This window comes from Eumetopias jubatus, unplaced genomic scaffold (genome assembly GCF_037043125.1).
Source record: "Eumetopias jubatus isolate StellerSeaLion01/CBP00866 unplaced genomic scaffold, mEumJub1_p1.0 scaffold_3, whole genome shotgun sequence".
NCBI lineage: Eukaryota > Metazoa > Chordata > Mammalia > Carnivora > Otariidae > Eumetopias > Eumetopias jubatus.
The window spans coordinates 22,986,739-23,011,127 of record NW_028274809.1 but is presented as its reverse complement, the minus strand read 5'-3'; the positions used below and the strand labels follow the sequence as shown (position 1 = coordinate 23,011,127).

General features: G+C 38.6%; 1 protein-coding gene across 2 annotated transcripts in view; it reads right to left on the bottom strand.

Moving 5' to 3' along the window:
* BARD1 (BRCA1 associated RING domain 1) overlaps positions 1 to 24,389 on the bottom strand; it is an 88,477-nt gene that overhangs the window by 11,601 nt on the left and 52,487 nt on the right. For both annotated transcript variants that reach the window (XM_028112268.2, XM_028112269.2), the window contains 3 exons: positions 14,926 to 15,034; positions 8,671 to 8,803; positions 8,041 to 8,133 (listed from right to left, as the gene is read on the bottom strand). In XM_028112268.2, coding sequence (XP_027968069.1) covers positions 8,041 to 8,133; positions 8,671 to 8,803; positions 14,926 to 15,034 — 335 coding nt within the window. The remainder of the gene's footprint in view (positions 1 to 8,040; positions 8,134 to 8,670; positions 8,804 to 14,925; positions 15,035 to 24,389) is intronic.

The following is a 24,389-nucleotide window of genomic DNA, read 5'->3' as shown; positions in this document are numbered from 1 at the left end:
AAGAGACTCATTTTAGACCCAAAGACACCCCCACATTGAAAGTGAGGGGGTAGTAAACAATTTATCATGCTAATGGACACCAAAAGAAAGCTGGGGTAGCAATCCTTATAACAGACAAATTAGATTTTAAACCAAAGACTATAATAAGAGATGAGGAACGACACTATATCACCCTTAAAGGGTCTATCCAACAAGAAGATCTAACAATTGTAAATATCTATGCCCCTAACATGGGAGCAGCCAATTATATAAGGCAATTAATACCAAAAGCAAAGAAACACATCGACAACAATACAATAATAATAGTGGGGGACTTTAACAACCCCCTCACTGAAATGGACAGATCATCTAAGCAAAGATCAAGAAAGAAATAAAGACTTTAAATGACACACTGGACCAAATGGACTTCACAGATATATTCAGAACATTCCATCCCAAAGCAACAGAATACACATTCTTCTCTAGTGCCCATGGAACACTCTCCAGAATAGATCACATCCTAGGTCACAAATCAGGTCTCAACCGGTAACAAAAGATCGGGATCATTCCCTGCATATTTTCAGACCACAGTGCTTTGAAACTAGAACTCAATCACAAGAGGAAAGTCGGAAAGAACTCAAATACGTGGAGGCTAAAGAGCATCCTACCAAAGAATGAATGGGTCGACCAGGAAATTAAAGAAGAATTTTAAAAATTCATGGAAACCAATGAAAATGAAAACACAACTGTTCAAAATCTTTGGGATGCAGCAAAGGCGGTCCTAAGAGGAAAGTATATAGCAATACAAGCCTTTCTCAAGAAACAAGAAAGGTCTCGAATACACAAACTAACCCTACACCTAAAGAAGCTAGAGAAAGAACAGCAAATAAAGCCTTAACCCAGCAGGAGAAGAGAAAAAATAAAGATCAGAACAGAAATCAATGAAACAGAAACCAAAAGAACAGTAGAACAGATCAACGAAACCAGGAGCTGGTTCTTTGAAAGAATTAACAAGATTGATAAACCCCTGGCCAGACTGATCCAAAAGAAAAGAGAAAGGACCCAAATCAACAAAATCATGAATGAAAGAGGAGAGATCACAACCAACACCAAAGAAATACAAACAATTATAAGAACATATTATGAGTAACTATATGCCAGCAAATTAGATAATCTGGAAGAAATGGACGCATTCCTAGAGATGTATCAGCTACCAAAAATGAACCAGGAAGAAATAGAAAACCTGAATAGACCTATAACTGCTAAGGAAATTGAAGCAGTCATCAAAAATCTCCCAACAAACAAAAGCCCAGGGCCAGATGGCTTCTCAGGGGAATTCTACCAAACATTTAAAGGAGAATTAATACCTATTCTTCTGAAACTGTTCCAAAAAATAGGAATGGAAGGAAAACTTCCAAACTCGTTTTATGAGGCCAGCATTACCTTGATCCCAAAACCAGACAAAGACCCCATCAAAAAGGAGAATTACAGACCAATATCCCTGATGAACATGGATGCAAAAATTCTCACCAAAATACTAGCCAATAGATCCAACAGTACATTAAAAGGATTATTCACCACAACCAAGTGGGATTTATCCCTGGGCTGCAAGGTTGGTTCAACATCTGCAAATCAATCAACGTGATACAATGCACTAATAAAAGAAAGAACAAGAATCACAGGATCCTCTCAATAGATGCAGAAAAAGCATTTGACAAAGTACAGCATCCTTTCTTGATCAAAACTCTTCAGAGTATAGGGATAGAGGGTACATACCTCAATATCATAAAAGCCATCTATGAAAAACCCACAGCGATTATCATTCTCAATGGGGAAAAACTGAGAGCTTTCCCCCTTAAGGTCAGGAACGTGGCAGGGACGTCCACTATCACCACTGCCATTCAACATAGTATTAGAAGTCCTAGCCACAGCAATCAGACAACAAAAAGAAATAAAAGGCATCCAAATCGGCAAAGTAGTAGTCAAACTCTCACTCTTTGCACATATGATATGATACTTTATGTGGAAAACCCAAAAGACTCCACCCCAAAACTGCTAGAACTCATACAGGAATTCAGTAAAGTGGCAGGATATAAAATCAATGCACAGAAATCAGTGGCATTCCTATACACCAACAACAAGACAGAAGAGAGACAAATTAAGGAGTCGATCCCAATTACAGTTGCACCCAAAACCACAAGATACCTAGGATAAATATAACCAAGAGGCAAAGAATCTGTACTCAGAAAACTACAGAATACTCATGAAAGAAATTGAGGAAGACACAAAGAAATGGAAAAACGTTCCATGCTCCTGGATTGGAAGAACAAATATTGTGAAGATGTCCATGCTACCTAGAGCAATCTACACATTCAATGCAATCCCCATCAAAATACCATCCACTTTTTTCATAGAAATGGAATAAATAATCCTAAAATTTGTATGGAACCAGAAAAGACCCCGAATAGCCCGAGGAATGTTGAAAAAGAAAAGCAAAGCCGGCGGCATCACAATTCCGGACTTCAAGATCTATTACAAAGCTGCCATCATCAAACAGTATGGTACTGGCACAAAAACAGACACATCGATCAACGGAACAGAACAGAGAGCCCAGAAATGGGCCCTCAACTCTATGATCAACTAATCTTCGACAAAGCAGGAAAGAATGTCCAATGGAAAAAAGACAGTCTCTTCAACAAATGGTGTTGGGAAAACTGGACAGCCACATGCAGATTAATGAGACTGGACCATTTCCTTACACCACACACAAAAATAGACTCAAAATGGTTGAAAGACCTAAATGTGAGCCAGGAGTTCATCAAAATCCTAAACGAGAACACAGGCAGCAACCTCTTCGACCTCAGCCACAGCGACTTCTTCCTAGAAACATGGCCAAAGGCAAGGGAAGCAAGGGCAAAAGTGAACTACTGGGACTTCATCAAGATAAAAAGCTTTTGCACAGCAAAAGAAACAGTCAACAAAACCAAAAGACAACCAACAAAATGGGAGATGATATTTGCAAATGTTATATCAGATAAAGGGCTAGTATCCAAAATCTATAAAGAACTTATTAAACTCAACATCCAAAGAACAAAGGGTCCAATCAAGAAATGGGCAGAAGACATGAACAGACATTTTTCCAAAGACATGCAAATGGCCAACAGACACATGAAAGAGTGCTCAACATCGCTCGGCATCAGGGAAATCCAAATCAAAACCTCAGTGAGACACCACCTCACATCAGTCAGAACGGCTAAAATGAACAAGTCAGGAAACAGCAGATGTTGGTGGGGATGCGGCGAAAGGGAAACCCTCCTACACTGTTGGTGGGAATGCAAGCTGGTGCAACCACTCTGGAAAACAGTATGGAGGTTCCTCAAAAAGTTGAAAATAGAGCTACCACACGATCCAGGAATCGCACTACTGGGTATTTACCCCAACGATACAAACGTAGGGATCCGAAGGGGTACATGCACCCTGATGTTTATAGCAGCAATGTCCACAATAGCCAAACTACGGAAAGAGCCAAGATGTCCATCGACAGAAGAATGGAGAAAGAAGATGTGGTGTGTGTGTACATATATATACATGTATATATACACACACAATGGAATATTATGCAGCCATCAAAAGGAATGAAAGCTTGCCATTTGCAAAGACGTGGATGGAACTGGAGGGTATTATGCTGAGCAAAATAAGTCAATCAAAGAAAGACGTGTATCATATGACCTCACTGATATGAGGAATTCTTAATCTCAGGAAACAAACTGAGGGTTGCTGGAGTGGTGGGGGGTGGGAGGGAGGGGGTGGCTGGGTGATAGACACTGGGAAGGGTATGTGCTATGGTGAGTGCTGTGAATTGTGTAAGACTCTGAATCACAGACCTGTACCTCTGAAACAAATAATACATTTATATGTTAAAAAAAAAAAAAAAAGATGATGATGATAGCAGGAAGGGAAAATGAAGGGGGGATCGGAGGGGGAGATGACCATGAGAAACGATGGACTCTGAGAAACAAAGCGAGGGTTCTAGAGGGGAGGGGGTGGGGAGACGGGTTAGCCTGGTCATGGGTATTAAAGAGGGCATATTCTGCATGGAGCACTGGGTGTTATATGCAAACAATCATGGAATACTACATTAAAAACTAATGATGTAATGTATGGTGATTAACATAACAAAAAAAAGAAATGCTTTGGTATATTTATTTTTTTAGAAATTAGCAAAGTTTAAATAGAACTGAATAGATTCTATTCATTTTATTGAATAGAATAAAATTTGAAGAAACATATTTAATAGAAAAGTCTAAGTTTGTTAACCTGATTATGAGGTTATTTATAATATGATGGTATGATGATTGTCTTTTAGGTTCCATCCACCTCAACTGAAACATAAACAAAAAAACACCCTACTTGGTGCTTCCTCACCTCACAGACACAGTCCAGTGTAAAATATTTGGCACATTCCCATGGCAATGCCCTCGGGTGTTAAGGACTTTCAAAACTTCTGCAGCAGCGAAACTTAAGAGGAGAACGGGGAAGAAGGAGAGATTATTAAGAAAAGATGACAGCCATCTGCTCTCTTCACATTGAGATGAGAAGTGAAGAGGCAGATTAAAAAAAAAAAAAGCTGAGGCTAGAGGAGATTTTGAAAGCAGTGTACTAAAAGGATAGGTCAATAAAAGACATTTCCTCTTTTTGAAGGCTAGTTTACATCTTTAGGATGTAGTTCAGCCGTATTCACAGTCTAGAAGGTGAATAAAAATCACTTATTTGTGTATCTTCTATTTTTTCATTCTAGTCATGTCTTTAATTACCCAAATTCACCCTTGTACGATGACGGTTCTAAGTTGCATGTGAGGAATTAGCACCAGAACCAGGACTTAAGCAGGAGCTCAGTCATAAACTTAATCTTAAAGGAATTTTCCTATCTGTATCTCTCATTTCTGTAAAATATTTATAAAATAAATATGAAACAAATGGCTGGCACAATAGTCTAACTATAGCCTATTCTCAGAATCCCCATTGGTATATCCATTAACTGTGACACACTCTACATATATAATGTGGGAAAATAAGGAGATAGTAACCAATTAAGACAAACATGGTTAAACAGAACATTTCCAATAGGTAAATTTAGATAGCTATAATTCCTTTTTGTTAATTTGTTTAAATTTGTTTAATTTGTTAGATTATTTTGGTAATTATCTACAGAGAAAAGTTTAGATAGAATTTCCTCTTGAATCTACTTGGTTTATGGAAAAATCCCATGAAAAGAGAATACTGAAGTTTCCACATAGTTAAACAAGTAAAGATTTTGTCTACCAGGAAGCTAATCGGTATCTTCAACCACAAGACCTACTTTCAGTAAGTCATAAATCTTTACAATTAATTTTGAAAGCTTTGGTCCATCTCATGTTTCTTCAACATACATGTTTGTTTCAGAAAGTTCTGAATAGATCTGAACATGTTAAAAAATCAAACTGACGTGTCTGACGCAAAAAAACAATGTAGTGAGAAATATGTATTAGGACAGAAGGTATTTGCAGTTTCTTGCCTTCTCTTGATAGACCCAATGACCATTTACAACACAACATGAATTGTCCCAAACCCTGACCCTATTTCTCTTTGGACTCTGTTAGAAAGTACAAGGATATGAACTTTAGTAAGAGATTCCATGCAATTACGAGGGTGCCTGGGTGGCTCAGTTGGTTAAGTGTCTGCCTTCAGCTCAGGTCATGATCCCAGGGTCCTAGGATGTAGCCCAGCAGGCAGGGCTCCCTGCTCAGCAGGGAGCCTTTTTTTCCCTCTCCTGCTCTACCTGCCACGCCCCTGCTTGTGCGCTCTCTGTGTCAAATAAATAAATAAATAAATAAATCTTTTAAAAAATTAAAACAATTAACAAAAAAAAAAAAGATTCCATGCATCCTTTATCCTACAGAACTACTGACACTGGAGTGTGTTATTCAGCACTGTGAGAATCACCGAACAGCACACTACTGAGTCAGCTTGAGTCCATTGTGATTCTATAAAAATGACATGGCCAAGCCATTAAAATGATAAAACTTCCATTTCTTAAAGAAGGCAGATTTTATGGAAATGAATCATGTAGCATGTACATTTAATCAGATGCAAGTTGAGCATATTCACAAGAACAAGACTTAAACTAGCAATGCTTTAACATTCAAAATTTCACATGGCTTCTTTATTGTTAAGACCTTGTTATTACGAAAATCTGTTCCTTCCTATAACCGCTGGCAAAGCTTCTGGAGCAGTTTCAATAAAACAGCATCTACAGTCATGAAACCAAATGTTTTAAACACTGAGGCTCAATAAGACTTGCCACAGATTTAAAAGGGAAAAGAAGTTCAAAAATAAGAGTGAGGCAGAAAGGGAAACTTTTTTTTTCTATGTACATAATCCGTCAGTCCAACTGCTTATCATACTCCTTGAACTGGTCATAACCAGGACAGACTAATCACAGATAGGATGAGCAGAGATGAGTAACAGTGCTGGTCACAGCCTTCGCTGGATCTGACCCATCAGTGGAGACTGGCATCACAAGGACAGTGGTAGCTGCATTTAAAAAGGACATGAATACCAATTGCTAAAGGGAAACCGTTCTACAAACCCAATTAATTTCAAACTAGAGATCAAATTAATAACACAATTAAGATCTTGATAAATCAAGCATTTCTACCATAAAACCTTCAAGGCACAAAGCCATAACATAAGTTTTTTAAAACTAATTCTAATCCATCCTTTGCTTCTTAAAAACAAAGTTTCATTAAAAATACTTGCTATCCTTTTTTATCTTTTTAATCTGAAATAATTATAGATTCACAGGATGATACACAGAAATGTACAGGGAAGTCCCATGCGCCCTTCCTCCAGGGTCCAATCTAACTCCCTACACACATTTAGAGCACAATATCAAAACCACGAATTGACACAGATACAATCCATAGAGCTTATTCAGATTTCATCAGTTACACATGCACTCAGGTCTGTGTGTATGCATATGCATGCAGATCTATACAATTTAATCATGTGTGTAATGTACCACTGCTAGGATCAAGATACTCGGCCCCATCATCACAAGACCCCTGTGTACCTCTTTTACAACCATTATTCTCTTCTAAAAAACTAGTGCACAAAACAGATATACCCACCGTCCTATTTTAGTCATCACATGCAAAGTAGATACTTTAGCTGTTGAAGAATAGGAATTAACCCTGTATATGCTTTCTTTTGTTGTTTGAAGTCCTAAGTGAATCTAAGGGTAAGAAAAGCGAACAAGTGAGAGCAGGGAAGGTGGAAGGCAGTTCTCAAAGTGGTGCTTGAGCACCAAGAAGAAGCAGATAAGGACGATACATCTTTAGCAGAGGTGTGGATAACAGCTGGTGTAATCACTCCAACTCAGGTAGTACAAGGCAGTCGAAACTTCCAACAGTTTCTAAAGATACACTGGATCAGCTAAGAAAGCGTGCAGTTTTCAGAAATCATAAAGCAAGGGGTGCCTGGGTGGCTCAGTTGATTAAGTGTCTGACTCTTGGTTTCAGCTCAGGTCATGATCTCAGAGGGGTGAGATTGAGCCCCGCGTCGGGCTCTGCGATGGGTGTGGAGCCTGCTTAAGATTCTCTCTCTCCCTCGCCCTCTATTCCTTCCCCACCCCTAAAAAAAGGTCATAAAATGAAAGCCATAAACTATTTCACATCATGGTAGTATATTTAAAACATGTGTTTATTAAGTTAAATATATCTCAACAGTGATATGGATTGCTTAAGCTTAAAAGTCTACTATATAATCCATTTACTCTTTATTAAAATAGTTCATAGTAGAGAAAAAAAGACTTTAAAGAAGACTAAAAAGCACTTCTGTGGACACATCAACAACATCTAAATGATACCATTAATATAAGTTTTTTCAAAATACAGTGACTAACCGGGGGGGGGGGGGGGGGGGGAATAGCATTTAGTTCCTTAAATAATTATTGGCAATAGAACACCATAAAAAATGAAATTAGTCAATTCATTTTGTAGTTCTCCCAAGTCCAGTACTTACATTCAAATTTTAAGATCCAACATCCACTGAGAATCCCAAGCATACATTTTAGGGTACTTTGAACTGTATCCCCAGGAACAATGACATGAGTTACTAGAATACAAAAAAAAAGAAGAAAAACAGAGATATAAACCAAAATAATTCTTTAACTATAAGAACCAGTTAGTCAGCGCTTCATAATCTGAATTTTCTTCAAAAGCAACAATCTTTATACTTAGATATAAGACTTTTTAAATTTAGTATCATTCTCCATCCTGGCCAAAAACATGAAAAATCAGATCATAAACCATGTACCTTAAAGCCACATTAGCAAACATATATTTTTATTTTCAAATTATAACTAAAGAATTAAAGCATTCCATTGCACACAATTTATCTGTCATTAGTGAACTCAGAAGTTTGCCCTTCTGACACTTATTCTGTCCTAGAATATGTGCAAAGCTTTAAACTTCATGTTTCCTAACTAAATTAGGCCTGTAGTTTATAACTATGAACACATTTTTGATTACAAGATTCAAAGCATACTGCCAATCCCCAGTAGTTAAAACATATAAATTATCAAGGGAGGTCTACAAAGGGATTACCTATTTAAAAATTTTTTGAACCAAAAAATAAATATATAAAACTCACCTGTATTGTCAAATTCAGCACATTTTTTAACCTTAAGAATTGCTGCAAGCTCACTGAGCATTTTTTGTTGTTCTGAAGAAAGCCCACTGCCTATAAGCACGAGAGGTCCATCCCTACGCTGACCAGTGTTCATCTGTTAAGAAAGGGGAGATACCACAGTGTTAAAATTATTTAAAGACTAGAGAAAGATATTAACTGACTTGCACTTGATAGAAGCTTGAGTCTCTGTACTTACCTTCCTCTATCCAGTGATTCCCCACAATGTCCATCGAATCGTCACTCAAGAGCCTTAATGCTCAATGCATTTTATTAGTCCCTTATTTTTCCCCCAATAAAACGTTATTTGGAATAGCAATCTAAACCCAGGGCATCTTGTCTCCTTGATTCTAAACTGGATTTCTGTAAGATTTTACGACTTCATTCTATCACCAGGAAGCCTTTTATTTTTTCCTTAAGTAACCCAAAACACCCCCTTAAAAAATGATCAATTCCTTATCTCCCCTCCACTAACTTACTCCACTGAAGTTAAAACTGTTTGGTCTTGTTATTTTAAACTGAGATTATGTGAAAAATCAAAGAATACTAAAGCTTCTAATAGCACGGAGCTCAAAAATCAAAAACCCGAACTCTTAACATCAAAACAGCTACCTATCAAAACCAAGAAAATTAAAACAGACAAGAGAACACAAAACTTAGATCAGATCTACCAACAGTAATAACTCAACGCAGCTCATGAAAAGGAAAGAACTGCTCTAACAACGACCAATATTTTCACTTGAAGAGAGAGACAGAGCTTACAGGAAACAAAAACAAAGAGAAGACACCAGTGGACAGCATTTGAGATCAGAAGTGAAAGAATCAAAGAAACAAGGAGATGTGTGCCCAACAGCAGCCAACAGAACTTAACGAACAGAACTGGAGTGAGGGCTGGCCACAAGCCATCCGGTAAGAAACGAGCAACGACCCAGCAGAGAAGAAAAGAAAAAGCAAACCAGCACCACTGAATTAGAGGACAAAAAGCCAAACAGAGTACTGGAACTTTCAAATACAAGACACAGGGCCTTCTGACGTTGTGTAACTTTATATGCAGAGGATTTTTCTGGGTTCTCAAAAGCTCCGAAGAACATGAGTGAAACACTGAAGGTATGATCACTAGTACAGTTCAGCAACTAGATTTGAGACAGTTAGTATTTAAATATTCACTTCACATATCAGAGTAGTGATAATTCAGTCTGACGCCCTACAAGGTAACATCTAAGTTGTTTAGCTATATCCATAAACAGATCGACCTCATTCATTCAAATCTATTGAATAGATCTATAGTAGATTTCTGTAAAAGGTTTTTTTGATGGCAATATTCAGCACTTAGAAGTTAAAGTTTCCTGAATTACTTATTCATCTAGGGCTCAAGGGGCAAAGGTTTTACTGGACGAGTTTACACATATTGACATCACATTTCTGTATATGTATCTCCCCTATTCACTAAGTTATAAGGTGATGTAACAATGTCTAATCTAAACACTGCAAATATTCCTTAAGATGAAAATAGTGCAGTACACTTTATGGATCATTCAATTACTAAATACTAGTAAAAAAGAGGGGGGCGCCTGAGTGGCTCAGTCGTTAAGCGTCTGCCTTTGGCTCAGGTCATGATCCCAGGGTCCTGGGATCGAGCCCCGCATCAGGCTCCCTGCTCGGCAGGAAGCCTGCTACTCCCTCTCCCACTCTCCCTGCTCGTGTTTACTCTCTCGCTCTCTCTCTGTCAAATAAATAAATAAAATCTTTAAAAAATAATAATAATAGTAAAAAAAAATAGTAATTCAAAAATTGTCAGTTATACAAATAAGTGCCACAAAAATAGCTCTAAATGCAACACATTACTTTCCAATTTATATAACTCCACTTCAGCTAAATGAGTTCTCTGCACAAAATACCAAGAGTGAAAAGATATCAATTCTAAATATAGCATATGATACTATTTCCATCAACCCCAGAAAAGCACCAAAGTGGGTCAAGCATTTTCCTATCAGTTTCTACATTTGAATAAAAAATAGAAACTGGCACTAATTTCTCATAGTTAAGAAATACTATTAAAAAAATAATAATAAAGCAAACAGCCACCAATGCCACACATCTGATTTGTAACAGGCGGTGAAGGGTGGGCGAGGAATTTGGCTTGAATAAACAGAGATCTTAGAACCATGAGGTTCAAAAGATGTTCAGAAAACATCCCAAGGGTTCAGTACCCTGACTCTATAGATATTAGTTACTATGTACAATGACATTAAACAAACTCTTTTTTTTAAAAGATTTTATTTATTTATTTGCGAGAGAGCAAGACAGTGAGAGAATACACCAAGGGGAAGGGCAGAGGGAGGGGGGAAGCAGACTCCCTGCTGAACAGGGAGCCCTCCAAGGGAGCTCGATCCCAGGACCCTGGGACCATGACCTGAGCTGAAGGCAGACGCTTAACTGACTGAGCCACCCAGGCGCCCCATGTGTCTCCATCCTCACTCTCAAATTGAAGTTCCAATCTAGCAGAGATCACAGTATCCCCAAGTGCCTGGAACACTGACTGATATACTGCAGACACCCAATAAATATTTGTCAGATACGTGAACACATTTATCATCATGCCTGCATTGCTGTTTCGCATAAAGCAGATAAATATTTCTCAATACCCATGACATTATCTTAAAGCCCTGAGCTAAATTCTAAGAAGTAAAAACTCAAAGTCTTGGGTCTGTTGGTATCTGGGCACCTGGCTGTGGGCATAAAAACAAAAGGGGAAAAAAATCCAATAAAATAAAAATATATTTTGCCAGGGCGTCTGGGTGGCTCAGGCGGTTAAGCACCTGCCTTCGGCTCAGGTCATGATCCCAGGGTCCTGGGATCAAGCCCCGCATCGGGCTCCCTGCTCAGCGGAGAGCTTGCTTCTTCCTCTCCCTCTCCCTGCTGTTCTGCCTACTTGTGCGTGCTCTCTCTCTCTCTGTCAAATAAATAAATAAAATCTTTAAATATATATATATATATATATTTTGCCAGACGATTAGTGGTACAGGAAAATAAAGCCGGGTTGGGAGGACAGGAAGCACTCTGCTATGTAAGATAGGGCTGTACAGAGCGCTCCCTGATAGGACTACACCAGAGTCGGATGCCACGTGTACACCGAGCTCCCTACAACTGTTCCTGGCAGAGAAAACAGCTAGTGCGGAGGACCTGAACTGGGAGCGTGGTTGGTGTATTTAAGAAACAGTGAGGCAGCCCAATGTGGCTGAAAAAGAGTGAGTGAAAGGGAGTCTAGAAGCAGCTGAGGGAAGACAGATTCCAGAGACACAACCCTTTCAACTTAGGACTTCTAGCCATTAGCTTTTCCTTAGCCAAAAATCTACCACTAAGGTAGTAAACAATGATATCCTCAGGCCATGTCCACGTGACATGAGGAAAGTGTAGGTTTATTACATTTAATAAAAACAGTAAATGGACAGTATAATTGAGAGGACGATAACCAATTTCCCATTTTCACGCTCCAACAATACCATAGTGACATCTTTATTTTTGACACATTTAAAACAATCCTTCTCCAGCTTTTCATAAAAGCAACACTGGCAAACGACAACTTAGTTCTTAGTTCTATGTTCTGCCAGGAGAGTCCAAGTCCTAATGAATAAAATAAATGCCAATTTATTTTACCATATTAAGTATGGTGGGACTGAATAAGTACTTACCTAAGATGTAAGAAACTCAAGTTCTAACTGATCCATTCAAAAAAAAAAAAAACTTTTTTTTTTTTTTGTAATGGCTCCTTAACCATGAGCAAATCAAACTAGGTTTCAGCTTTCTCATTTATAAACTAAGAAAATTAAACTGCTGACTTCTACTTTCTCTTTCAGTTCATTATCAAAATTCCAGCTTGGTGCCCATTGCAGAGCTGACGTCCAGGAGAAGGCAGGAGATAGAGAGTTCTCCGAGTACAAAGGTAACTAGCCTGCAACAGCACCTATGATCCCCTCAAGTACCTTAGGTCACCTCCTCATCTGCAACAATGGGATCAATCACCGCGCCACTGCCCTCACCAGACAAGACGCGCAGGACCTCTGGTCACAGACCTCAAGTCATCTCTTTCTCTCATCTTCCCCTATCTGGGCAGTTGTGATGTGCCCGCCACACCCCTCTCCTGAAAACCCCTCTTCTCTCCCTGCCCACATCAACCACCCTTTCACATCAGAGTTCTGTCTACCTCACAGCCTCCCAACAAGTCTTCGGTCTCGGCCCACTCTGAACTGTCCTCTGCACTAAAACTCACTGCGAGTACCCCACTGAGTGGACCAGTAATGCCTAAACTCCTCCTCAGGGCATCCAAAGCCTTTTACAGTCTGATCCCAACTTCGCTCCAGCTCCTATCTAATAATACACCTTCTGCTCTTCTCACGCTAACTCTAGTTTCTCAGATTTTGAAGGTTCTTTACACCTCCTTGTCTTCAAGCTGTTGTTCCTTAGGTTTGAACTGCCATCCCCACTTTGTATACCTGATTCACAGTGGGGCAATGCTCACTGGATCCATGCCTCACTTCCTCCACACTAACAGAATCCCAATTTTTACAGATATCCACGTATGTCAGCACCAATTGTGTGACCAGTTCTGACCAGTAAGACATAAGGGGAAGTCCAGTGGAAGGCTTCTGGGGAACGTTTTAGTCCCTCTTTTAACACTGGATACTGTCCCATCTACAATTGTGGCAATCGTCCTATAACCACTGAGGGGAGAATAGTGAAGTGAGGACAATGCCATCAAGCTGAGGATGGCAACGCAGAAAGACAGAATTTGGGTCTCTGGTGCAGCCATTTAATTGCTGAACTCACCAAGGAAAGCTCTCCTATATTGAGATTATCTTTAGATAAAATAAAACACTGCCTTTAGGCATTTAAGTAACTTTTGTTATCTGCAGCCAACATTCTATTAGGCACCTTGCTAAAACTTTTACCTTTACAAGTTTACATGCCTTCTTTGTCACCTTCTCTGTGAAGCTCTTCTGATCACTCCTGAAGTCAGCTTCTTCCTTCTCTATGAATCTACTGTACATTTTTATGGCTTCTATTATAAATTTATTACAGTATATAATGAACTTTTTTAACATCTATATTCCCCACTAAACCATAAGTTCCTAAGGAATAAGCATTCCTTCCACTTTCTCTAACTTATAGCTCTTTCCTAAGCTACAGACCCACCTGCCCGTTCAACATGTTTGCTGCCTTAGATATAAAATTGGCAGGGAATTACTGGTTTCCTTCCCCACAGCAGGAAATGGCACCATCATCTACCACCCCACCGCTGAAGTCACACTAGTTCTATTTATCCACACTTCATATATAATTCATCAGAAAATTTGTTGCCATTAACTCAAAAATATACACTAAACCTCATTACTTCTCACAATCTCCACGGCCATTACCTTAATCCAGGCGCTATCTCTTCTCATCACAGTGAAACAGTCCTCAGTAACTGCCCTGCTTCTGCTCTTGCCCCACCCGTCTCTTTACTACAAATCAGCCAGAGTGAACTTTCTAAAACATAAATTGAATCATGTCATTTCCTTGCTTTAAATCCTTTCAGTGGTTTCCATTACTCTTAGACACTGACTAGTCGCCAGCAAGTATGACCTTCTCTCTAACCTTCAAACACACCAAGCTCATCCACTGAGGGACCCTATACAACATTTGCTATAGGGAACACTTGTCATCCAGACAGATGTTCACCCGGATGCCTCGTCCTCCTCATTCCAGTTTCACATCAAACATCAGCTCTCTGGAGGCCCTCCTCAATGACCCCAGCTAAAGCAGTACCTTTTAAACTGGAGCCCTCCACCTCCACTCAATTACATTCTACAAAATCTTCAAACCACACATTTGTAAGGTCCTGAAACTATTTCATTTATATTAGCTTACATATTTATAGTCTCTCTCTTTCCTATCTCTCATTACAGTGTTAGCTACTTGAGAACAAGAGCTCCATCTGTCACATTGGTTGCAGTATGAATGCTCCCTAAAATACAGAGGGGGGGTTCAAAAAATACTTGTTGTTAGACTTATTCTGATGATAATAGTCTTTGAACTCACAATTCCTAATACAAAGGAAGTGTTCAATAATTGTTTGGTGATTGAAAGCAATTTGCTAAGTAGAAATTTTCCTATTATGTTCCTTTCACAACCAATTTCAAAAAGACATAATTTTCCCAAAGCCTAATCCATACTTACTACTGAGCAATGGCGAGTTGATGATGATTCATTCTTCTCTGGCAGCAGCAATAGTGATTTCATATTTTCACCATTTGCATAATCCACAGGTCGCAAACCAAATATGTTACTGGCAAAATAAGTGAAGATGGGTTTAAGTAAATAGAATGTGTGACTTGATTTTTAACTAAATGGATGAACCAGGGGAAGAATTTTTAAACTTCCTTAATAATATACAACTTTTACTAAAATGAATGACTCAGAATTCACACAAAGCGTTAAGGATCAAGTATCACAAGCTGCTGAATTCAATGGAAAAAAGATGTGAAATTTCAATTTGACATCAGACCATTCTAGGGAGTATTTTTAATTGAATATGTTGTTACTTACACATGAATTTTTTCACAACTGTATTCTTCTGTATTCATACGCATATTTCTAATATAGCTTCATAATCATTAATCACCAAGGGCAAGAGACTTTCAAATGCAAATAAAAATGATTTCCCATAGCTATTATAAGCTCTATATTCTACATAAACAAATAAAGAAATTAGATAAATACACAAGACAGGAATTCAGATCTGCAGAAAGAAAACCATGCCACATGACAAACAAATGAATAAAGCAGTGAGCAGGGCACTTTGAAAATTAACTTTAATATGGATGTACATTGTGTAGTAATCAGCCATCAAGAGAATCAACTGGTGGTTTAGGGAACAAGCTGACGCAGACACCTCAGCGTGTACTAATTCACAAGTCATAGAATATGTTACACTGGAAGATAATTCAGAAATAGTAGAGAAGTCTGCCATTTCATACGTAAGAAAACAGAAAGAACGAAGTTCCAATGACTTGACTAAGGTTGTGTTTTTCTTGTTTATTCCAATAGTCAACATTGCCCATCATTAGTTTTATAATTATAATTATAATTATTTAATTTATTATATACCATTATAATTTTATTATAAAATTATTGTAAAAATTATAATTATTAAAAATATACTTTTGTCTACCCTTCCACTTCCTTACATATGGTTTCATAATAGTTTCAATATATTTTATTATGACAAGAAAGTTTCCTAAAATGAGCATTTCTTTTATAAGCTTTTATGGTTTTTCAGATTATGGTATATCCATGTAATGGCCATTAAAGTGCATATGAACATGCAATGTGTTCAAGAGGACATAAAATGATAAACACGGTACAATACCAGTTTTTAAAATTGAACTGAATGTACAGGGAGAGATCTGGAAGGAAACATGAGAAGGAAGAGGAAGGAGGAAGGAGTCAACTCTGATGCTGCGTGAAGGGCATATAGATGAGGGACAGAAGCACCAATTTGGTTTGGAGACAAGGACATTAATGACCTTGGAGAAAGTGGTTTTGATGGCATAGCAGGAAGAGATAGCTAGTGAATGAAGAAATAAACCACAGTAACCATTTCTCTAATGACTGCCACTCATGACTATCTGATCACTCACTCTTCTTGGGATGTGCCCACAAACATCGATAAATTAGTACTCTCAGATTTCCCTTTAGGCCTAGGTTCAATAATTTGCAACCCTTCTCTGGCAACAGTCCTTCTCCAGCCAAGAACTGTATTGTGTTTCTGCTTTCTGGTTTACAACAAAGCGACAAGCCACTGTGCTGGATTTGGGGTCTTTCCAAATTCCCATACATTTAGAGGAATCTCAGTTTATTTCAAAAGGTATTTGATTTCATCCACTATACTTGATACTTCTTAATTTCATTCTCTTACTGTGCTCACATGCCAAATAAATAATCCCCTCACACATATATTCTGCAAGTATGACAATCAAAATAGAAATCTGAGATAATGAATCAATATTCTAGGTCTTAAACCAAGTACAAAAATGAATAAACAACAACAAAAAAAAGATGTCACACCATATGCCATCAAAAAAAAAAAAAATCACTGTACACCAAGGACTTTTTAAAAAAGACAACTGTAAATTTCACACTTCAAAGAAATAAAAGAGCCTAGGCAAGTATACTTTAATAAACAGTAACTACAGTATACTTGTTTTACACAGATATGAATAACCACTATGACAACATAAAACAATGTTTATGAAAGTATTTCCCAAAAGTACCATCAGCAGCTAGTGTGCCTCAAACAAAAAGTAACCAGTAAAACAACTGTCTGAACAAGTGAGATGCTTGTACTGTCTATAAAAGTTTTCCTTCATAAAATAACTGGCAGGCTTCTAATTTATACTTCGAGCCTTAACTACACAAAGCTCACTCTCTCATATGGTCTTTAGACATGCACTTGGATTAGGGACGCTTCTGCTTCTACACAGTCCACTAAACCCTTAGCCCTCCGGTATTGCTAATGAACTGGAGAATGGCACATACAAATGCTACAGACCGAAAGATAATTGGTGAAACCTCAGTCCTGCATCACAGGAGATGGAGCCTATTAAATCCTGTCATGTGGACCACTGAAATTTGAAATTAGAATCAAGTTTTTATGCGGCACCTTCAAAAACCCACAGCAAGAGGAGACAGGGCACACCTAAGATTTCTCCTTTATCACATGGGCACAAAAAAGTCATCCAACTTTTTTCCACATAATGATATATTTGAATGGGCTAACATTTACACTTAGTGTAAAAAAAAAAAAAAATTGGTTTTAAATGCACATAATTAAGGGCGCCTGCGTGGCTCAGTCAGTTAAGCGACCGCCTTGTGGTTTCGGCTCAGGTCATGATCTCATAGGTCATGAGATCAAGCCCCGTGTCTGGCTCCATGCTCGGTGAGGAGTCTGCTTGAGATTCTCTCCCTCCTCCCACTCACACTCGCTTCCCCCCCAAAATAAATAAATAAATCTTTAAGTAAATAAACACATAAATAAATGTACATAATTCGATTTATCTTCTTTTTTGAAAAAAGGTAACACTTGGAAGAAAAGTCACATGTTGTCACATGCACAGAAGACTATCAATGTGACTGAATATTAATTGAAGACAGTGAGAATAACTTTCCTCACTAGGATTCTTTTTGATTACTAAGACTAATGAGAAGGAAGCTCTTATTAAAGAGTTGAACTGTTGTGTTTAACATTGCAACTTTATCCCAAAGGCAAGAGTTCATAATATAGTATAACCCTTTAGTGTCCTTTCTACTTAAGAATATGGTAGAACCTGCCCACAACTAGGCCCAAGAGAAGGCTCACCACTCAAAAAAAGGAGGAGAGATGGGCAAATTCAAATTTGCACTTACACATACAGACCATTCAGTCCCGAACACTCATGCAAAAAGGCATTTTTGCTAATACTAACCTATCACTCATGACAGGCTACCAAGATCGTCCATGAATGAAATCCTTTATGAATCCTATAAAACTGCAAACATACAGATTTTAATTTTTCAAGTCACTTGGCTTGCTGTGAAGCAGGAAAGGCACAGAAATTCAAAAGAGCAACACTTCTTTTTTTTTAAGCTATGAAACAAATTATCTGTTATAGCAGATTAATTTTTTTTAAAAATTAACTAGGGCAGTGGGACAATTAATAGGTCCAATGGTCCACGTAATATTTTCTAATTATGAATTCTACACCCTTGCAAAAAAAAAAACTGTGTTAATAGCAGACCAAGTACCAAATCCTAAACTTTATACATCTCTTAAAAAAAAAAAAAAAAAGGCATATGCTACTGTCTATACACTCAAAGTGGTTCTGATGGGATGAAGAGTTTGTGTTTTAGGTTCACAGTGGATGCACTGAAGGCAGTGGGGAAGAAGGACAGCCACTGAGGTTTTGACCAGTCACCAATATAAATATTCTCAGGCGAACAATGAAGCATAGAAGATCTGAACCTCTGTATCTGAGGTTGAAACAGAATTTTCCCTCTTGGGTAATGGACTCTTAGCGCATAAGAGGTAAATTTCTCATGTGGAACATGAGTAAAATCAGAGTTAAGTGAATTAATACTGCATCTAAATGCAAAATGTTACTTTAAAAAGTGGCAAAGTTTGCACAGCAAAAGCCCAAAGCACATAAGAAATTATTCTAAGTGAAATGTGATTTAAAAAACAGTAAGGTGTTAGATTAACATTAAATTTAAACAAAAGATAAAGTCTGAAGTAGATAAATATGACCTTCTGCTATATACATAGTCCCTCCATAATCATAAAAGACCTAGGGTCCCAAAACCTTGTAGTAGGAAATTCAGAGTTAAGGATCATAGCCTCCACGAGGAAATACAGGATTAGGAGACTTCACTGGTGAACTTATCCATCAAAAGTTGGATGACTTTTTTGTGCCCATGTGATAAAGGAGAAATCTTAGGTGTGCCCTGTCTCCTCTTGCTGTGGTTTTTGAAGGTGCCGCATAAAAACTTGATTCTAATTTCAAATTTCAGTGGTCCACATGACAGGATTTAATAGGCTCCATCTCCTGTGATGCAGGACTGAGGTTTCACCAATTATCCATGAAGATGGTAGATAAAGAGTATCAACGATAGTACTGTATGTTGTTAATTCCTAGATAACCTTGTGTTGCCTTATAAGGTTTCAAGATTTCCCTCCACCAGTATTCAGTAAGATGCTTTTAAATTCATTTAACTTCGCAATAATTCATATTCCATTCTTTCTTTTCCTATACCTGGTATTCCACAGACATTTAATGCCTAATTATATTTCTGAGTTGTTGACTCTCTCCACCTCCTGGATTAAAAAAGATTCTGTATTTTCACATTTTAAAAGTGTTACTAAAAAAAAATAGCTCTTGAGCCTTCTCTCCAAAATTTAAATTCACATGGTCTTAGCACCATTTATGACAACTTAATACTAGAACACATCAGAACATAGAACTTTCTAACCTAGGTCCCCTAGCCCTCATATACATGCTTTGCTCCCTTCTAAAGACAACCAAAAATAACTCTAAGGATGGATTTTTGTCCCAGGTTTTCTTCTACCTACCAGGGCTAAGTTACAAAAATTTTTACTCCTCTCTAAAAGTTTGCTTTACATGCAACTGAAATAATTCAACTTAAATTCTTACAGTAGCAGAAAAGGTATAAAGTCAATCAAAAAATATCAAATGTTGGGGCACCTGACCAACTTGGTCAGTAGTGCATGTGACTCTTGATCTTGAGGTCTTGATTGCAAGCCCCACGCTGGGTGTAGAGATTACTTTAAAAAAAAAAAAAAAAAAAATATATATATATATATATATATATATATAAATAAAATTATACCTCAAATGTTGAATAACAAGAATCTATGTTTGGTATAAGGACATATGTCTTCCAACAAACATGCTTTCAACAGAAACTACATTAGCCATGACTTCCTTATGTCTGTAGTGCAATGAAAATCAATGGACTCGAGACAGGCTTACATGCCTCCTTTAGCTTACAGGGCCCTGAAGAATGTAGAAACAAAGAGAGCATTTTTTGGCATTCAGTACTTGAGAACTATCACTACATTTGACGAAAATATATAAAGGCAGACCCAAAGCTTTATAGGTTTGAGATACTCCGCTATACATATCAGAAATATAATAAAGACAGTATTTCCTCACAGACCCTGTCTCACTGGTGTGCCATGTGCTAAGCATCAGTAAGATGATCTTCACGGGCATCCTCTTAAAAAATCACAGCCTTAGATAAAACTGCAAAATAGGTAAACTTTGTTTTTATAGTCTACGGGGACTATTTATTTATTTATTTTTGGCAAGCCGGGCCTCGGGGGAGACATTTAATGATCAGTGGGGACACAACACAGCCCCGTACGGAAGCACCAAACTTAGCTCTGAAGGAAAACACCACACAACAGACTTGCCTGGAGAAGGAGCTGCCTTTCAGTTGGTTGGGGGAGGGGGAGGAATGTTCCCAGGGCCTTCGGAGGGCAGTGGGGGCCTCAGCATCGGGGGCATGGGAGTTGGGGGACGTACCCCAGGATTTGAGGGGTGAACTCTAGGAGGCTGGGGGTGGACCCCAGGAGCTGGAGGATGGACTATGGGGACTATTTAAAGATAAATTTAATGAGATAACAAAAGTCCATCTTCTGTTTAGTACCTATATTCTATTATTAATGCATTACTATTTAAGAGTGATAACTACTAGTAACAAAATCGGAGAAATCTTCAAATATTATATACTATGCAAGTTATAAAACTGACAATGATGTGCCAAATGGAGGGAGAGTATTTCTGTAAGATACTCCATTCATGTTCCAGTAACCAGAGAAGGTAGAAAGCGTCCCTGATTGTCTTTAAGAAGCTGAGCAGGAGGGGCTGAGAAGATGGTGGGGTAAGAGGACCCTAGGGTCACCGTGTGTCCCATGGACACAACCAGATGACACTCCTGTCAGTATAAATAACCCAGAAAACAACCCAAAGACTGGCAGAACAAACCCCACAATGAAAGACAGAAAAGAGCCCACACTGAAGAGGGTAGGAAGGGCAGAGACATGGTGGGAAGCTAATTGGACCATGGCATCCCCGAAGGGAGGGAGCCATGGGCACAAAGGGAGAAAAAACAGACTGTAACCAGGGAGCTCACATGGGGAAGACAATTCCCCATAACACTGGGCTTTGAAAATGAGAGGAGCCAAATTACTGAGTTCTTACAACCAGAATGAGTTAAAGCCTAAAATTCTAAAAATCAGCCAGCTGGGTTCTGGGAAAGCCCAAAGGGCCTTAGAAAGTGGAATTCCCACCCTTTAAGAAAGTTCAGTGAACAGCCAGGGGAGATGCAGCATAGAAACAGCAGTTTAAAAAACATCTGGGGGATAGAGAAGAGTTACTTACTCATCTCCGAGTGATAGGGGAGTTTCACAGGGAGACTCCACCAGGAACAAAGGAGCCACTTCCCTCCCCAGCCGCCAGGCACAAACGAACAGCCCCGTGGGAGAAACAGTGCAGCGCCAACATTCACGGACCTGCTTATACCAAACCCCACACCCTGCAGCCCATCTTGCCTCAGTCCCACCCCCCCCCCACCACCCCAGAAGACCTGTGCCACATTGCAGGGCCTTGGTCTGGGCAGTGGCGGAGAGCCGCTGTGGAATACCATATACCCTGTTAAAATTATGCACTTCACCCTAGCTTCGGACCCAACACTGCCCACAACTGGCAAGGGGAGTCACTGCAGACGACTAGATTGAGGGTGAAAAAGCAGCCAGGACACAACAGCAGGGTTCATGCTACACACAGAGGAGACACTCCAGAAGTGCCAGGTTCTGGGGAACAGGGGACACCACACTGCAGGGCACTTCTTCTTCACAAGGCCATTACTTTCAAGGGCAGGAGATGTAGCTGACTTTCCTAACACACACAGAGACAAAATGAGGACACACAGAAATATGTCCCAAATGAAAAACAGGACAAAACCACAGCAAGAGATGTAAGCAAAATTGATATAAGTAATATGCCTGATAGAGAATTTAAAGTAATGATCATAAAGACTCACTGGACTTGAGAAAAGAGTGCAGGATATCAGTGAGGCCCTTAACAAAAAGATAAAAAAGAACCAGTCAGAGATGAAGAATACAATAAATGAAATTAAAAAAATACACTAGGCAGAATAAACAGCAAGCTAGAGGAAGCAGAAGAATGAATTAGCAACTGGGAGGACAGAGTAATGGAAAGTAATCAAGCTGAGCAGGTGAGAGGAAAAAATTACACAAAATGAGAAAAGACTAAGGAAACTTAGTGACTCCATCAAGTGTAATAACATTTGTATAGACACACCAGAAGAAAAAGAGAAAAGAAGGAGGCAGAAAATTTATTTTAAGAAATAATCACTGAAAACTTCCTTAATGTGGGGAAGGAAACAGATATCCAGATCAGGCGGCACAAAGATTCCTCCAACAACATTAAGCCAAGGAGGTCCACACCAAGACACAGTAGTTAAAATGGCAAAAAATGTGGATTAGTCAGTTGCTCAGCCGACTCTTGATTTCAGTTTGGGTCATCATCTCAAGGTTGTGAGATTGAGCCCCTAGTTGAGTTCAGCACTCAGCATGGAGTCTGCTTGAGATTCTCTCTCTACCTCTTCCTCTGCCCTTCCCCCCCACCTGTGCAAGTGCTCTCTCTCTCTCAATAAATAAATAAAATCTTCTAAATAAAATAAAATGGCAAAAAGTAGTGATAGAATTTGAAAAGCAGCAAGAGAAAAGAAGATAGTTACCAACAAGGGGAAACCCCATATGCCTATCAGTGGATTTTTCGGCAGAAACTTTGCAAGCCAGACAGGAATGGCATGATAAATTCAAAGTGCTAAAAGGAAAAACTCTGAAGTCAAGAAGACTCTATCCAGCAAGGCTATTATTCAGAACAGAAGGAGAGAAAAGAAGAGATTCCTAGACAAACAAAAGCTAACGGAGGAGTTTGTAACCACTAAACCAAATCTGTAAGAATGTTAAAGGGAACTCTCTGAGTGGAAAGACAAGACCACTCTGGGGGATACAGAAGAGTTACTTACTCATCTCCGAGTGAGAGGGGAGTTTCACAGGGAGACTCCACCAGGAACAAAGGAGTCACTTCCCTCCCCAGCCGCCAGGCACAAACGAACAGCCCCGTGGGAGAAACAGTGCAGTTAAGGGTAAGAAAAGTAGGAAGCACAAAAGCACTAAAACTAAGTCAATAAAAATAAATCAGTCAAGAGAATTAGAAAATAAAAGGATATAAAGTATGACACCATACACCTAAAATGTGGGGTGGGGGGGGGATGGAGTCAAACTTAAATGACCATCGACTTTATACATACTACTATATACAGAAGGTATTACATACAAACCTAATGATAACCACAAAGAAAAAACCAGTAATAGAAATGCAAAATAAAAAGAAAGGAATTCAAGTGTATCACTAAAGAAAACCACGAGAGAAGAGAAGGATCAGAGAAAAACTACAAAAACAACCACAAAACAACTACAAAAACAAACAAAAACAAGTAACAAAATGGCAATAATAAATTCCTACCTATCAATAATTGGAACGTAAATGGACTAAACTCTCCAATCAAAGACAGAATGGGTGACCGAATAGATAAAAAATACAAACAAGACCCATCCATATGCTGCCTACAAGAGACTCACTTCAAACCTAAAAACACATGCAGATTGAAAGTGAGGGGAGACAGAAACATTTATCATGCAAATGGATGTCAAAAGAAAATCAGGGCAGCAATACTTGTCATCAGACAAAATAAACTTCAAAACAAAGACTGTAACAAGAGACAAAGAACACTATATAATCATTAAGGGGAGATCCAACAAGAAGATACAATGATTGTAAGTATTTCTGCACCCAACATGGGAGTACCCAAATACATAAAACAGTTAACAACAAACAAAGGAACTAATCAAAATAGTGATACAATACCAGGGGACTTTAACACCCCACTTACATAAATGGACACATGATTGAAACAGAAAATCAACAAGGAAACCGTGAATGACACACTGGACCAGATAGATTTAATAGATATATTCAGAACGTTCCAACCTA